The sequence below is a fragment of the Aegilops tauschii genome, chromosome 7, assembly GCF_002575655.3.
Source record: "Aegilops tauschii subsp. strangulata cultivar AL8/78 chromosome 7, Aet v6.0, whole genome shotgun sequence".
Lineage (NCBI taxonomy): Eukaryota > Viridiplantae > Streptophyta > Magnoliopsida > Poales > Poaceae > Aegilops > Aegilops tauschii.
Window position 1 is genome coordinate 210,041,915 of NC_053041.3, and position 17,221 is coordinate 210,059,135.

The 17,221-nt window shown below is 46.6% G+C and overlaps 1 protein-coding gene across 9 annotated transcripts; it reads left to right on the plus strand.

Annotated features, from left to right (window-relative positions):
* The first annotated feature begins 743 nt into the window (after nt 1-743).
* On the plus strand, nt 744-5,450 carry LOC109754906 (uncharacterized). Of its 9 annotated transcripts, XR_006666792.2 has the most exons (6): nt 779-1,416; nt 1,489-1,546; nt 1,788-2,039; nt 2,911-3,073; nt 3,255-3,426; nt 3,895-5,450. XR_006666792.2 is itself a non-coding variant. In XM_045231544.2 (4 exons), exons 1-4 carry the CDS (start codon nt 1,258-1,260, stop codon nt 3,279-3,281), a joined length of 501 nt encoding a protein of 166 aa, XP_045087479.1. In that variant the 5' UTR covers nt 772-1,257; the 3' UTR covers nt 3,282-3,879. The 9 variants fall into 9 exon arrangements, 3 of the variants coding, with proteins under 3 accessions (XP_045087479.1, XP_020169386.1, XP_020169387.1); XR_012190328.1 differs by lacking the exon at nt 3,895-5,450 and having other exon boundaries at nt 744-1,416; nt 1,489-1,577; nt 1,788-2,013; nt 3,255-3,879; XR_002230801.4 differs by lacking the exon at nt 3,895-5,450 and having other exon boundaries at nt 748-1,416; nt 1,489-1,577; nt 1,912-2,013; nt 3,255-3,879.
* The last annotated feature ends 11,771 nt before the right edge of the window (nt 5,451-17,221 follow it).

Here is a 17,221-nt window from a genome sequence, read left to right on the forward strand (position 1 = left end):
CTTCCGCGTTCAAATAGCATGAACGCACTCATATGCAACCAAGACATTGTCAGAAATAAGCTTCCCTGCCACGAACGCACTCTGCTCCTCAGAGATAAGGATAGGGAGGATGCGCTTCAGGCGGTTTGCCAACACCTTTGTGGCGATCTTGTAGAGAACGTTACAGAGGCTAATAGGTCGAAATTGCGATAACAATTCCGGCGAGTTCACCTTGGGAATCATAACAATAACAGTAGCGTTGAAAGCACCCGGGGCTGCTACCCCATTTAGAAAATCCCTCACTGCTCCACACACATCCTCCCTTAACAACGACCAGTGTCGCTGATAGAATAGAGCCGGAAGGCCGTCCGGTCCCGGGGCCTTCGTCGAACCCATTTGAAACAATGCCTCTTCGATCTCCTCATCTGAGATTGGGGATACAAGGGAAGCATTCATGTCCTGTGTGACCGCATGTGATATATTCTGTAGTAATGTGTTTGTCCCAGTTGATCCCTCGGATGTGAAGAGTTGTTCATAAAAACCTGCGGCCATCTCCCTCATATCGTCATTTACTATACACTTTGTACCATCATCCCTCCTCAGTGCCTTGATAGTGTTTTTGCGCTTCCGATGTGAAGCTCTTTTTTATCTCTATTCCTAATGTCTCAGTTGGTATAGTCTCCGTTCCGGATTTATTTTCGTCCCACCACTTTCGTCCGGTTTTTTTTCGTCGGTTTTTTCGTCCCCTTCTCACACCCCGAATTGCCCGACCCGCTAAAAAAAATCCCCTCATCCGATCCCCAACCTCCCCCCGATCCCGTCGCCGCTGCCTCCTACCGATGCGCCACCACTCCCGCCTCCTTCCGGCGCGCTGTCATCCCCGCCTTCTTTCGGCGCGCCGTCATCCCCGCACCCTACCGGCGCGCCGCCGGACCCTCCTTCTTCCCTGGAGCGCCGCCACCCCGCTGCCGCTGCCATCTTCCCGAGCGCGCCGTTGCCGCCGTCTTCCCCAGAGTGCCACCGCCCCGCCACCCCCGCCCACGGGACCAGTGGTCCCATCACCGGTCTCCCCCCACCCAGATCTGTTGGAGGCGCACCGGATCCTGCCTCACGGCCGGTTCCCGCGACTCAGCCGCCGCCCCAACCGCTGCAGTAGCCGAGCACCTCCACTAGGTGCCCCGGCGGTTCGGACCCCCACCTGGCCCCTCCCTCGAACCCAGCGAGCCTCCGCCCCGGCCTACTTCCCGCGCGAGGTCGCCTCCGCCTCCGCCTGGATGGATGGATTCAGGAAGGTATCCTTCCTCCCTGGGTGGAGCGAGCTGCAGATCCCGTCCGGCCCTCGGGAACCGGCCATCTCCGCCTCCTCCTCGCCGCTGCCGCTGGGGATCACGTCTTCACCAAACGCGAGCTCCGCCCCATCCGACCGACCGCAAAGGGGTGAGTTTTCTTCATCCCGAACCCTCCTGATTTGCTTACTGCACTGTGAGAACTCAAGCTTTTCTTCTTCAGAGGTACGACATGGCGGAAACAAAACTGCACGGCAATGTGCATTTCTGCAACACATCAGGTCTACATTTTCCATTGCCCTGGACTTATGAGTAAGTAGCATACAGAGTTCAGTCTGATTCTAAAGAACAAGAGTAGAAAATATATTCTGCCGAGTAGAAAATATCTTCAGGTCTACATTTTCCATTGCCCTGGACTTATGGCTATCTAATTGTAAAGAACAAGAGTAGAAAATATAGACATGCGTCTTCACGTGTGTCCATTAAATTTGTTTTGATTCTGTTAATATATTTTTGTTGCAGACGGAAGAAAAAGCAACATGAAGTTCCTGTCTGCATCAAACTGCTTTCACTTATATTCTGCCGAATTTGTTCCTTCTATGGGACTGTACATGGGGATTATCTACAAGGGTTATGTCCTCTGCAGGTAGATTATCTTATAGGACAGGCGAAATGCAACAGAAGAAGCTCCTCCGCTGCTACTCGCCAAACTCCAAGCAAAAAGGACCTTCCACTTTCCTTGCTAATGGTGAGCAACTCAAAGATGTCTAAAAGGTTACGCTTAATATTTACCCTCCGTATCTTATTTACTTGACCATTACATGTATAGATGCTTTTAGAGAACATGTATATATAGCTGCAGATCTGTTATATCTGAACAATGGCAGATTTGACCATTACATGTATATACCTGCCAGGAGAGAACATGTATATCTATCAGTTGTTTTTTGATCATTAAGATATTACTTTCTCATCTTATTTCTAGGTATAAACACTGGTGCTGTTTTGTTTAATTTCGAAACATGCAGATTATCGTGTCTTCATCCCTGCGAAGTGACATTCTTTCCCAGTAATCTGTGCATGTGAAAATTATTTTCAAATGCGATTCTACTTGGTAGTTTTCATATTTCCAATGGCCCGTCAAGTGTGCATTTTCACGAGCTTCAGCAAACCCTTTTTCAGTCATCTGGTCCATGTACATACCAAGTGCTTGTTGAAATAAAAATGCAATTGGCTGCCAATTTTATCTTGCGTGTATCACTGGTTAATTTTGTATAGTTAGTTTTATGTCTATATATTGTCAATATATCGAAATTTTGGTCCTCTGAGTAAGCACTCGGTTCCTTGTTAGGTCTGGCTAGATCGATATTTAAGGGATCATTTTAGTCCCAGTTTTCCACCTTGCATTAAAAGAATGCCTTTGTATCATAGGCAGCTGGTCCAATTACATGCTCTTTGTCTAGACTAACACTCAGATGGCTGAAACTCAAAGTTTCAGTATCAATACAGTAAAATTCTCCCAAATAGATAAGTATCAGTTCACTTCTGGGCATTCATCAATTTTAGTGCTACATATTCCTATTTGGATTATACTTGGTGCATCAAATTAATGAATCAGGAAACTCCTTTTTTGTTGTTTGGGCAGGGGCCTCAGTTTGTTCGGAATCAGATACAACCATTTGATCCATTATTGTTCGTGGGCGTCATATTTAAAAAAAATTGGATTTTGTAAAGTTTGCGGTTAATAAGCCGGTGAGAGCTGATGGTTCAGTTTGATCCTGCATATTCTTGACCTCTTTCTCTGTCAGGTAAATTACCATGGTACTTTTCTAATGTGATTTGTAAAGTTTTACCAATCTGGTGAGCATATGAGACTGCAATATTGTGTTCACTCTCAGGATTAAACTGCTTGCTGAGTAATTCGCCTCTTATTATTTGCATGAAATAGCAGTAGTTTTCTTGTCTAACTTCATTTGATTTTGTATGCAGGAGGATATTCAATACCAAGATTTATGATTTGGCATAAGTGAGATGACATACAAGTGAGTTTAATTCGTCAGAGTGAAATAGCAACAGTTTTCTTATCATACCGCCGGCAACTGCACCTCAACTGCGGAAAAAGAAATCTTGAAGAACCAAGACCACCACCAGCTGGAAGAAGGTAAAAATCCTTTTTTTCTTCCCCCTCATTTGATTTCCATTTCCTCGCAGCTCTAGGTAATTTCGTGACCTACCTCTTGGTAAGTCACCGATCTGCAGAATGCATGTAGTGTGTGTGTGTGTGTGTGTCAGATATACAGTGAAAAAACACCACAATGCAAGTGTCAGATCCTATTCTTGGTGCAATTTTGCCACTATGTTCTGGACCGTAAGCAACTGCTTCATGTTAAACTAAAGCTCCAATCAGGCTTGTGGCTCTTCTGTACCTGTATGCCTAGATTATTTACTAATGGGATATGCACTAGATCTTCCTGTATAGGATCATCAATTGCTAGGAATAGTCATGGTTTTTATTAATTTTTCATGTTTTTTTATTTAGTTTGACTTCCACTTATCTGGTACACTAAATGATCTCTAGCTATTTTTTAACTATTGATTAGTACACTGAGATGAATTCTATTGGTCTCAGAGTGCAAGAGATTTCCTGGATGCCTCAACTATATGCATACTTGTGTTATATTTGACACCCTCATGAAATGTACTAGATGGCGTATTCTTCCGTGTAGCTTAAAATTCTTAAAACAAATGTCCCTAAAATAGCAAGGTGAAATCTTGATTTTTCTTGCTGTGAACAAATGCATCATAATTAATTTCCCTGATTGATCAATATCATCACGGGCATCACTAGCCATCAGACTACTGATAGTTCACAACTATCAGACCAGTCCAAGGCCGTTGGGTCAGATGCCGGACGTACGCTCGATCTGGTAGTCTGCTTGTTTGATTAGATGCTTCCAATCCCTAATTTGTTGCTGCTTCCTAATCGCTCCCGCAATGCACGCCCTGCATCCCTGCGTCTCTCTCCATCCCGAATATTACTTCCTTGCATGGTTCCCTCGAAATCATGAAAACATGGCGCCTGATTCTTTCCAAGTTTGTTTCCTAACGAGTGCTTCCATAAACCAGGGCGAAAACTACTTCCAGAAATCACATGAGTACATGTTCTTGATTTTCGCATGAGGCTATTTGCTTCCTCATGAAGCACATCTTGATGCCATTTTTATTTAAATTTACTTCCATTCGTGTGGATGTTCTTTGACATCATAAAAAATGTTTTTCCAGTGTAATGCAAAATTAAACTTGCTTCCGTTTATCAATGAGTTTGCGCCCATAGTGAACTAAACTTGCTACGGTTAATACATATTTGTTTTCTACCTAGAGGATTGCACCACCAAAATAAGACATTCTTCCTATAAAAATAACCATTATCACGAGTACAAATAAAACATGCTTCAAGCATATTAGGGATGTGATTCCAAGAAATACAAATATGCTTTGCTTTCATCATCTGAAAATCATTCTTCCAACACTACAAACTATGCTTCATAATCCAGTCATTTTTTTCTCTCAAAGCAGTTTCATGTGTATTGTTTTATTTGTTTTTTAGGTATGACTCCATGTGTTATGACCGCCGTTTTTTGGCTTACTAGAAGTTTAGTTGCTTTGTACATAGCTTGTAGGATTCCTGCCTACTATGTCGCTCCGCCGCTACGGTCCTGTCGAAGCCCCTCCCTGCTCTGCTCCATCCATCGTGTTCGGCCTAGCCTCGATGACCTTCCTTTTTCCCACAAATCTGTGGGTTTTGACATCGCGAGCCACAAGAGTTGGTGAGGACCAGAGAGGCCGGCACCATCGAGGGTACGACGCCCTTGGCCTTTGACAGCCGAGTGTGCATCTTGCTTGTTTGCTTGCAGCACGATGACAAAACAATGAGCAATGAAATGCTTGATCTCACGTCGCACGCCATGCCCCCATCGACGACCGTGGCATGCTCACAATCAGTAAAGCAAGATCTTTCGCTCAAGTTAGTTCTGCAGGAATTTAGGAAGCATGTGTAGTTTGATTTGGGGACAAACATGGTGCCTACAAAATAATATGAAACATGGAAATGAAGCAAACTAAACAAGGTGTAGAAGCACAGTTGTTAAGTACATGAAGCAAACCATACACTATTAAGAAGCATAACCATGGTCCTGTTGGAAATATGCCCTAGAGGCAATAATAAATTGGTTATTATTATATTTCCTTGTTCATGTTAATCGTTTATTATCCATGCTAGAATTGTATTGATAGGAAACTCAGATACATGTGTGGATACATAGACAACACCATGTCCCTAGTAAGCCTCTAGTTGACTAGCTCGTTGATCAATAGATGGTTACGGTTTCCTAACCATGGACATTGGATGTCGTTGATAACGGGATCACATCATTAGGAGAATGATGTGATGGACGAGACCCAATCCTAAGCCTAGCACAAGATCGTGTAGTTCGTTTGCTGAGAGCTTTTCTAATGTCAAGTATCATTTCCTTAGACCATGAGATTGTGCAACTCCCGAATACCGTAGGAATGCTTTGGGTGTACCAAACGTCACAACGTAACTGGGTGGCTATAAAGGTGCACTACAGGTATCTCCGAAAGTGTCTGTTGGGTTGGCACGAATCGAGACTGGGATTTGTCACTCCGTGTAAACAGAGAGGTATCTCTGGGCCCACTCGGTAGGACATCATCATAATGTGCACAATGTGACCAAGGAGTTGATCACGGGATGATGTGTTACGGAACGAGTAAAGAGACTTGCCGGTAACGAGATTGAACAAGGTATCGGGATACCGACGATCGAATCTCGGGCAAGTAACATACCGATAGACAAAGGGAATTGAATACGGGATTGATTGAATCCTCAACATCGTGGTTCATCCGATGAGATCATCGTGGAACATGTGGGAGCCAACATGGGTATCCAGATCCCGCTGTTGGTTATTGGCCGGAGAACGTCTCGGTCATGTCTGCATGGTTCCCGAACCCGTAGGGTCTACACGTTTAAGGTTCGGTGACGCTAGTGTTATAGAGATATTAGTATGCGGTAACCCGAAAGTTGTTCGGAGTCCCGGATGAGATCCTGGACGTCACGAGGAGTTCCGGAATGGTCTTGAGGTAAAGATTTATATATGGGAAGTCTTGTTTTGGTCGCCGGAAAAGTTTCGCACTTTATCGGTATTGTACCGGTAGTGCCGAAAGGGGTCCGGGGGTCCACCAAGGGGTCCACCAGCCCCGGGGGGGGCACATGGGCTGTGGGGGGTGCGCCTTGGCCTATATGGGCCAAGGGAACCAGCCCCAAGAGGCCCATGCGCCAAGAGATAAGATAAACGGAGAGTCCTAAAGGGGGAAGGCACCTCCGAGGTGCCTTGGGGAGGAAGGACTCCTCCCTGGCCGCACCCTTCCTTGGAGGAAGGGCCAAGGCTGCGCCCCCCCTCTCCCTTGGCCCTATATATAGTGGGGGGAAGGGAGGGCAGCAATACCTAAGCCCTGGCGCCTCCCTCTCCCTCCCGTGACACACCTCCCTCCTCCCGCAGCGCTTGGCGAAGCCCTGTTGGAATCCCGCTACTTCCACCACCACGCTGTCGTGCTGCTGGATCTCCATCAACCTCTCCTCCCCCTTGCTGGATCAAGAAGGAGGAGACGTCGCTGCTCCGTACGTGTGTTGAACGCGGAGGTGCCGTCCGTTCGGCGCTAGGATCATCGGTGATTTGGATCACGACGAGTACGACTCCATCAACCCCGTTCTCTTGAACGCTTCCGCTCGCGATCTACAAGGGTATGTAGATGCACTCCTTCCCTCTCGTTGCTAGTAAACTCCATAGATTGATCTTGGTGATGCGTAGAAAATTTTGAATTTCTGCTACGTTCCCCAATAGTGGCATCATGAGCTAGGTCTATGCGTAGTTTCTATGCACGAGTAGAACACAAAGCAGTTGTGGGCGTAGATGTTGCCAATTCTTCTTGCCGCTACTAGTCTTATCTTGTTCCGGCGGCATTGTGGGATGAAGCGGCCCGGACCGACCTTACACGTACGCTTACGTGAGACAGGTTCCACCGACTGACATGCACTAGTTGCATAAGGTGGCTAGCGGGTGTCTGTCTCTCCCACTTTAGTCGGAACGGATTCGATGAAAAGGGTCCTTATGAAGGGTAAATAGAAATTGGCATATCACGTTGTGGTTTTACGTAGGTAAGAAACGTTCTTGCTAGAAACCTATACAAGCCACGTAAAACTTGCAACAACAATTAGAGGACGTCTGACATGTTTTTGCAGCATGTGCTATGTGATGTGATATGGCCAGAAGATGTGATGAATGATATATGTGATGTATGAGATTGATCATATTCTTGTAATAGGAATCACGACTTGCAAGTCGATGAGTATGACAACCAGCAGGAGCCATAGGAGTTGTCTTTATTTTTGTATGACCTGCGTGTCACTGAATAACGCCATGTAAATTACTTTACTTTATTGCTAAGCGCGTTAGCCATAGAAGTAGAAGTAATCGTTGGCGTGACAACTTCATGAAGACGCAATGATGGAGATCATGGTGTCATGCCGGTGACAAAGATGATCATGGTGCCCCGAAGATGGAGATCAAAGGAGCAAAATGATATTTGCCATATCATGTCACTATTTGATTGCATGTGATGTTTATCATGTTATGCATCTTATTTGCTTAGAACGGCGGTAGCATAAATAAGATGATCCCTCACTAAAATTTCAAGAGAAGTGTTCCCTCTAACTGTGCACCGTTGCGAAGGTTCGTTGTTTCGAAGCACCACGTGATGATCGGGTGTGATAGATTCTAACGTTCGAATACAACGGGTGTTGACGAGCCTAACATGTACAGACATGGTCTCGGAACACATGCAAAACACTTAGGTTGACTTGACGAGCCTAGCATGTACAGACATGGCCTCGGAACACAAGAGACCGAAAGGTCGAACATGAGTCGTATAGCAGATACGATCAACATGGAGATGTTCACCGATGATGACTAGTCCGTCTCACGTGATGATCGGACACGGCCTAGTTTGACTCGGATCATGTATCACTTAGATGACTAGAGGGATGTCTATCTGAGTGGGAGTTCATTAATCAGATGAACTTCATTATCATGAACATAGTCAAAAGGTCTTTGCAAATTATGTCATACGCTTTAGTTCTACTGTTTAAGATATGTTCCTAGAGAAAATTTAGTTGAAAGTTGGTAGTAGCAATTATGCGGACTGGGTCCGTAAACTGAGGATTGTCCTCATTGCTGCACAGAAGGCTTATGTCCTTAATGCACCGCTCGGTGTGCTAAACCTCAGCGTCGTCTGTAGATGTTACGAAACATCTGACATACACATTTTGATGACTACGTGATAGTTCAGTGCGTAATGCTAACGGTTTAGAATTGTGGCACAAGAGACGTTTTTGAAACGTCGCAGAACATATGAGATGTTCCGAAGACTAAAATTGGGATTTCAGACTAGTGCCCACGTCAAGAGGTATGAGACCTCTGACAAGTTTCTTAAGCCTGCAAACTAAGGGAGAAGAACTCAATCGTTGAGCATGTGCTCAGATTGTCTGAGTACCACAATCGCTTGCATCGAGTGGGAGTTAATCTTCCAGATGAGATAGTGATGGTTCTCCATAGTCACTGCCACCAAGCTATTAGAGCTTCGTGATGAACTATAACATATCAGGGATAGATATGATGATCCTTGAGCTATTCGCAATGTTTGACACTGCAAAAGTAGAAATCAAATAGGAGCATCAATTGTTGATGGTTAGTAAAACCACTAGTTTCAAGAAGGGCAAGGGCAAAAAGGGATACTTCATGAAACAGCAAATCATTTACTGCTCTAGTGAAGAATCCCAAGGTTGAACCCAAACCCGAGACTAAGTGCTTCTGTAATGAGGGGAACGGTCACTGAAGCAAAACTACCCTAGATACGTGGTAGATGAGAAGGCAGGCAAGGTCGACAGAAGTATATTGGATATACATTATATGAATGTGTACTTTACTAGTACTCCTAGCAGCACCAGGGTATTAGATACCGGTTCGGTTGCTAAGTGTTAGTAACTCGAAATAAAAGCTGCGGAATAAACGGAGACTAGCTAAAGGTGAGATGATGATATATGTTGGAAGTGTTTCCAAGGTTGATGTGATCAAGCATCGCATGCTCCCTCTACCATCGAGATTTGGTGTTTGCGTTGAGCATGATTGGATTATGTTTATCGCAATACAGTTATTCATTTAAGGAGAATAATGGTTACTCTGTTTATTTGAATAATACCTTCAATGGTCTTGCACCTAGAATGAATCTCGATCGTAGTGATACACATGTTCGTGCCAAAAGATATAAAATAGTAATGATAGTACCACATACTTGTGGCACTGCAATTTGAGTCATATTGGTATAGAACGCATGAAGAAGCTCCATGTAAATGGATCTTTGGACTCACTCGTTTTTGAAAAGATTGAGACATGCGAACCATGTCTATTGGTATATATGCATGAAGAAACTCCATGCAGATGGATCGTTTGGACTCACTTGATTTTGAATCACTTGAGACATGCAAATCATACCACATGGGCAAGATGACTGAAAGGCCTCGTTTTCAGTAAGATGGAACAAGAGAGCAACTTATTGGAAGTAATACATTTTGATGTATGCAGTCCAATGAGTGCTGAGGCATGCAGTGGATATCGTTATGTTCTTACTTCACAGATGATTTGAGTAGATGCTGAGTGTATTTACTTGATGAAACACAAGTCTGAATTATTGAAAGGTTCAAGTAATTTCAGAGTGAAGTTGAAGATCGTCGTGACAAGAGGATAAAATGTCTGTGATATGATCATAGAGATGAGTATCTGAGTTACGAGTTTGGCACACAATTAAGACATTGTGGAAAGTGTTTCACAATTAATACCGCCTGGAACACCATAACGTGATGGTGTGTCCGGACATCATAGCTGCACCCTATTGGATATGGTGCATACCATGATGTCTCTTATCGAATTACCACTATCGTTTATGGGTTAGGCATTAGAGACAACCGCATTCACTTTAAAAGGGGCACCACGCAATTCCGTTGAGACGACACCGTTTAGAGAAACCTATGTTGTCGTTTCTTAAAAGTTTGGGGCTGCGAGGCTTATGTGAAAAAGTTTCAGGCTGATAAGCTCGAACCCAAAGCGGATAAATGCATCTTCATAAGAATACCCAAAACAGTTGGGTATACCTCCTATTTCAGATCTGGAAGCAAAAGTAATTGCTTCTAGAAACGGTTCCTTTCTCGAGGAAAAGTTTCTCTCGAAAGAATTGAGTGGGAGGATGGTGGAGACTTGATCAGGTTATTGAACCGTCACTTCAACTAGTGTGTAGCAGGGCACAGGAAGTTGTTCCTGTGGCACCTACACCAATTGAAGTGGAAGCTTATGATAGTGATCATGAAACTTCGGATCAAGTCACTACCAAACCTCGTAGGACGACGAGGATGCATGCTACTTCAGAGTGGTACGTGATCCTGTCTGAGATATCATGTTGTTGGACAATACTGAACCTACGAGCTATGGAGAAGCGATGGTGGGCCCATATTCCGACAAATGGTTAGAAGCCATGAAATCCGAGATAAATAGATCTTTGAGAAGAAGACGGACGTGGACGGTAATGTTACCGTCTATGAAGCTCGACTTGTGGCTAAGAGTATTTGCACAAGTTCAAGGAGTTGACTACGATGAGATTTTCTCATCCGTAGCGATGCTTAAGTCCGTCGAAATCATGTTAGCATTAGCTGCATTTATGAAATCTGGCAGATGGATGTCAAAACAAGTTTCCTTACCAGTTTTCGTAAGGAAAGGTTGTATGTGATACAATCAGAAAGGTTTTGTCGATCCTAAGGATGCTAAAAGGTATGCTAGCTCTAGCGATCCTTTCATGGACTAGAGCAAGCATCTCGGAGTCAGAATATACGCTTTGATGGAGTGATCAAAGTTTTTGGGTTTATACAAAGTTTGTTAGAAACTTGTATTTACAATAAAGTGAGTGGGAGCGCTACAACATTTCTGATAAGTATATGTGAATGACATATTGTTGATCCGAAATGATGTAAAATTTCTGGAAAGCATAAAGGGTTGTTTGAAAGGAGTTTTTCAAAGGAAGACCTGGATAAAAGCTGCTTACATATTGGGCATCAAGATCTATAGAGATAGATCAAGACGCCCGATGATACTTTCAAAGAACGCACACCTTGACATGTTTTTGAAAGAGTTCAAAATAGATCAGCAAAGAAGGAGTTCTTGGCTATGTTACAAGGTCTGAGTATTGAGTAAGACTCAAGACCTGACCACAGCAGAAGAGAGAGAAAGGATGAAGGTCGTCCCCTATGCTTTAGACGTAGGCTCTACAGTATGCTATGCTGTGTACCGCACATGAAGTGTGCCTTGCCATGGTCAAGGGGTACAATAGTGATCCGGGAATGGATCACATGACAGCGGTCGAACTTATCTTGAGTATCTAGTGGACTAAGGAATTTTCTTGATTATGGAGGTTAAAAGGAGTTCGTCGTAAAGGGTTACGTCGATGCGAACTTTGACACTAATCCGGATGACTCTGAGTAGTAGACCGGATTCGTATAGTAGAGCAGTTATTTGAAATGGCTCCAAGTAGCGTGTGGTAGCATCCACAAGATGACATAGATATTCGTAAAGCACACACGGATCTGAAAGGTTCAGACCCGTTGACTAATAACCTCTCTCACAAGCATAACATGATCAAAACAGGACTCATTGAGTGTTAATCACATAGTGATATGAACTAGATTGTTGACTCTAGTAAACTCTTTGGATGTTGGTCACATGGTGATGTGACCTGTGAGTGTTAATCACATGGTGATGTGAACTAGATTATTGACTCTAGTGCAAGTGGGAGACTGTTGGAAATATGCCCTAGAGGCAATAATAAATTGGTTATTATTATATTTCCTTGTTCATGTTAATCGTTTATTATCCATGCTAGAATTGTATTGATAGGAAACTCAGATACATGTGTGGATACATAGACAACACCATGTCCCTAGTAAGCCTCTAGTTGACTAGCTCGTTGATCAATAGATGGTTACGGTTTCCTGACCATGGACATTGGATGTCGTTGATAACGGGATCACATCATTAGGAGAATGATGTGATGGACGAGACCCAATCCTAAGCCTAGCACAAGATCGTGTAGTTCGTTTGCTGAGAGCTTTTCTAATGTCAAGTATCATTTCCTTAGACCATGAGATTGTGCAAATCCCGGATACCGTAGGAATGCTTTGGGTGTACCAAACGTCACAACGTAACTGGGTGGCTATAAAGGTGCACTACAGGTATCTCCGAAAGTGTCTGTTGGGTTGGCACGAATCGAGACTGGGATTTGTCACTCCGTGTAAACGGAGAGGTATCTCTGGGCCCACTCGGTAGGACATCATCATAATGTGCACAATGTGACCAAGGAGTTGATCACGGGATGATGTGTTACGGAACGAGTAAAGAGACTTGCCGGTAACGAGATTGAACAAGGTATCGGGATACCGACGATCGAATCTCGGGCAAGTAACATACCGATAGACAAAGGGAATTGAATACGGGATTGATTGAATCCTCAACATCGTGGTTCATCCGATGAGATCATCGTGGAACATGTGGGAGCCAACATGGGTATCCAGATCCCGCTGTTGGTTATTGGCCGGAGAACGTCTCGGTCATGTCTGCATGGTTCCCGAACCCGTAGGGTCTACACGCTTAAGGTTCGGTGACGCTAGGGTTATAGAGATATTAGTATGCGGTAACCCGAAAGTTGTTCGGAGTCCCGGATGAGATCCTGGACGTCACGAGGAGTTCCGGAATGGTCCGGAGGTAAAGATTTATATATGGGAAGTCTTGTTTTGGTCGCCGGAAAAGTTTCGCACTTTATCGGTATTGTACCGGGAGTGCCGAAAGGGGTCCGGGGGTCCACCAAGGGGTCCACCAGCCCCGGGGGGGCCACATGGGCTGTGGGGGGTGTGCCTTGGCCTATATGGGCCAAGGGAACCAGCCCCAAGAGGCCCATGCGCCAAGAGATAAGATAAACGGAGAGTCCTAAAGGGGGAAGGCACCTCCGAGGTGCCTTGGGGAGGAAGGACTCCTCCCTGGCCGCACCCTTCCTTGGAGGAAGGGCCAAGGCTGCGCCACCCTCTCCCTTGGCCCTATATATAGTGGGGGGAAGGGAGGGCAGCAATACCTAAGCCCTGGCGCCTCCCTCTCCCTCCCGTGACACACCTCCCTCCTCCCGCGGCGCTTGGCGAAGCCCTGTTGGAATCCCGCTACTTCCACCACCACGCCGTCGTGCTGCTGGATCTCCATCAACCTCTCCTCCCCCTTGCTGGATCAAGAAGGAGGAGACGTCGCTGCTCCGTACGTGTGTTGAACGCGGAGGTGCCGTCCGTTCGGCGCTAGGATCATCGGTGATTTGGATCACGACGAGTACGACTCCATCAACCCCGTTCTCTTGAACGCTTCCGCTCGCGATCTACAAGGGTATGTAGATGCACTCCTTCCCTCTCGTTGCTACTAAACTCCATAGATTAATCTTGGTGATGCGTAGAAAATTTTGAATTTCTGCTACGTTCCCCAACAGGTCCATATATGAAGCAAACTATGCACCATGAAGAAGCACAACTATGATACAATTGAATCATGAAAACTGGATACATCGTATTCATGTAATCTCAACATAATTTCTACATAGTGGAAGCACATATAAGAAAAATGGGGTGCAAAATATCTATGCACAGTCATTCAAATTAAGACAAGCGGTGACATGCATCTTGTCCATAATATGTGTGAAATTTAGGAAGCATGATTTAGTTGTTCATTAAGTAAAAACATGATGCCTACAAGAACGTGCAAAGGATTGGCAGAAAGCAGAACTGAACACGATGTAGAAGCACAAGTTTGATATGTACGAAGCAAAGTGGACTCAATGTAGAAGCATTGGCATGATAAATGAAGCAGAGTTTAACCAGCAATGGTGTAGTAGTACTATATGTATGTATGAAACATGAAAAGCTGGAAGCATTGTACGGATGCAATCTCGACATACTTTCTATATAGCGAGGATAGTCATGAAAAGGTTGGATGAGGATGGTATGGCGGATTCGCGCGACCAGCAGCGTGTGCTCCCTTCACCAACTTTGAACATAGACAACAAAGAGGGGAAAAAGAGCGACAAAAATCTTCTCGCTTCTCACTTATATTGCAGCCAACATTGAGAAGCACATGTACATATGTACATACCAAATTCAGAAATATTACTCTGATTTAGTCATATAATACACAATGGTGTGGCCAAAATAATGAATGAGTTATACAAATACACAATGGAGGTGTACAAAATTCATCAAACAACACTGGTGACATACAAACATGTTAGAAATCAGAGAGGGCTATATCAAGATTTCCCAGAATTACCTAGGTCAGATGAGGATGCTACCTGCAGAGGAGATGGGGGGCGACTCCAGCAAGGTTCCTCGCATGATGGATTCGTTCGAAAACCGAGACGAAGCTCCGCCAGGGTGGCCTGGACGCCGGGGGATCCGAAGCAAGTGTAGATAACCGGGACGACCATGGACTGCGAGCTTGCTTGTCATGCTCGACGTGGCTAATGCCGGCCACCACAATCGTGTGGGACGACGCACCTGCGAGTTGTGTCTCATGGGAATTGGGGAGGCTGGTTCATGGCGGCGAGAACAAGGGCAGGGCGGCCGAGGACGAGATTGGCGAGCTCCGGAGCAGGCGACGGGGATGGGAATGGGTGGGCTTTGGCAGGTGTCGGGGATATACCCCGCAGTATGACCCGGCTGGAGATATAACCCGGCTGGGATTGGGTGTTTCATTGATGACCCGGCAGACTATAAGCCGGCAGGAACAGTTAAGTAGGTTAAGCTCGTGGGAACAGTTGAGCATTGTAACCCGACAGACATGGTCATGTAACCCGGCAGACACAGTCATGTAACCCGGCACATGTTAAGCCAGGTGGTAAGCCAGACGGTAAGCCAGATGGTAAGTCAGATCGTAAGCCAGACGGTAAGCCAGATGGTAAGCCAGATGGTAAGTCAGATCGTAAGCCAGATTGTAAGAAGCCCAAGACGTTAAGAAGCCCATGGTGAGACGTCAAAGTAAGGTTAAATCTTAAGTCCGAGTTGGACTCTACATGTAACCTGCCCCTTCAGCTTATATAAGGAGGGGCGGGGCACCCCAAGAGGGGACAAGAAACAATCGATAGGGCTAGACACCGAGAGCCGGTTCCCGGCGACTCTCCCGTGATCATAATGAGACCTAGCCTCAAACAGCATGTAGGGTTGTTACCGGATGATGTTTCCCGGGGCCCGAAGCTGTCTAAATCCTTGTCTTGTGTTGCGTCTCTCGATTCCGCTCAACCCCTCTCAAGCTACCACATAGATGCGTTGGCCTCACGACTAAGTCCTGACACTAAGGACATCTGCCGTGACAATTCCACGACAGTTGGCGCCCATCGTGGGGCCCGCGCACGGTGGTGTTGAGTCCTTGAAGGGATTTCATCTAGGGATTGAGAAGTTCGCGTCTGGATAAAGAAAAGACCAATTTTTTGGAGGGATCTGCATCAACTTCGAGTTCACTGGATTGAGATCAGAAATTTTATGGGCAGTAACCATCATCTCTGTTAACAAAATCATCAGAGAAACCCCCGAAAATTTGGCATAAGCCGCCATGTTTCTCAGCAGGATCATCTACTGTCACCAAACGAGCAAATCCAGCATGGAAACCTGAAGGAAGACCCGGACGTGGGCGGTCAAACCTGCCACAACCCGGAAACCGGGCCAACCACAAGATCTCCAGAGTCAATCTCGATTGGTTTTTGTCTTGGATTAAAAAAAAGGAAGGCAGTCAGCGACCCGGACCCGGGTGATCCACGGGCTCGGACTCCTCCTACGACCCGCCTCGTTGACCCACTGCGCCCTCGCCGTCGCCGGTTCGCGCATCCAACCCGCCGGGCCGTTGCTGCGCCGCCGGCTTTGCCTCTGCTGGGGTCGCCTTGACCCGCCCGCCGTCGAACGGCCTTGTCTCCACCGCAAGTGAGCCGCCGCGAGTCACCGGGACCCTCTGCAGCTCGCCGCGCCGCACCTTTGCCTGAGCCGTTCCGCCGGTGAGCCGCCCGGTCGCGCAGCCGTCTCTGGCCGTGGCTGGCCTCGCGCCTCCGCCTCTCTGCGAAGGACTCCGCCATAAACGACTGCATTGAAACATCACCTTTACGGTGGCTCGGAGCATCTCCATCAGCCCAGCGCTAAGCCGCCTTCACTACCACGGCCACGGCCGTGCATCTGCGACCACGCGCCGGCTCGCTCCCATACGACATCGCCACGAGCCGCCGCGTTGCCTTGCTGCGGCAGGTTCGAGCCGCCAAGTCGCCGGCTCCGCTCTCTGCAAACCACGGGTCGTGCCTCCCTTGAGTCGCCGCGGCCGAATCATGCCCGGACTCAACTCTGAGTGGCCGAGTGGCCTCCACCCGGACCCGCTCGGACCCGACCTCGCTCTGGTCTGCCCTCGCCTCTGTGACCCGTTGTCGCTTTCACAAGCCGGCGTTCTGGGCCGGCCTAGACAAGTCACTGGCCTTACATTCAATCGCCGCCACCGAGTCGCCGCCTGCGCCAGGGCGGGCTACCTCACCTACGACGGCCCGCCTACCTTCAAGACAACCACTGTCGGTTCTAACTCTGCCCTCGCTCCTCCTGAGCCGGTTCACCGCCGTCTCTCTACTCCAAGTGCCCTCGACTCCGAGTCGCCCTTGCGACCTCGTTACTTCGATCGCCTCAGCCACGGCCCATCTGCCTGCGAGTCCTGTTGAGTCACCACGCCGGCCCT

Excerpts from the sequence above, each read along its gene's own strand:
- LOC109754906 (XM_020313797.3), top strand. The coding sequence starts at position 819 with ATGCGCCACCACTCCCGCCTCCTTCCGGCGCGCTGTCATCCCCGCCTT. Across the intron at positions 1,417-1,488 it reads ATCCGACCGACCGCAAAGGG|AGGTACGACATGGCGGAAAC; the intron begins GTGAGTTTTCTT and ends TTTCTTCTTCAG. Across the intron at positions 1,547-1,787 it reads GCATTTCTGCAACACATCAG|ACGGAAGAAAAAGCAACATG; the intron begins GTCTACATTTTC and ends TTTTTGTTGCAG.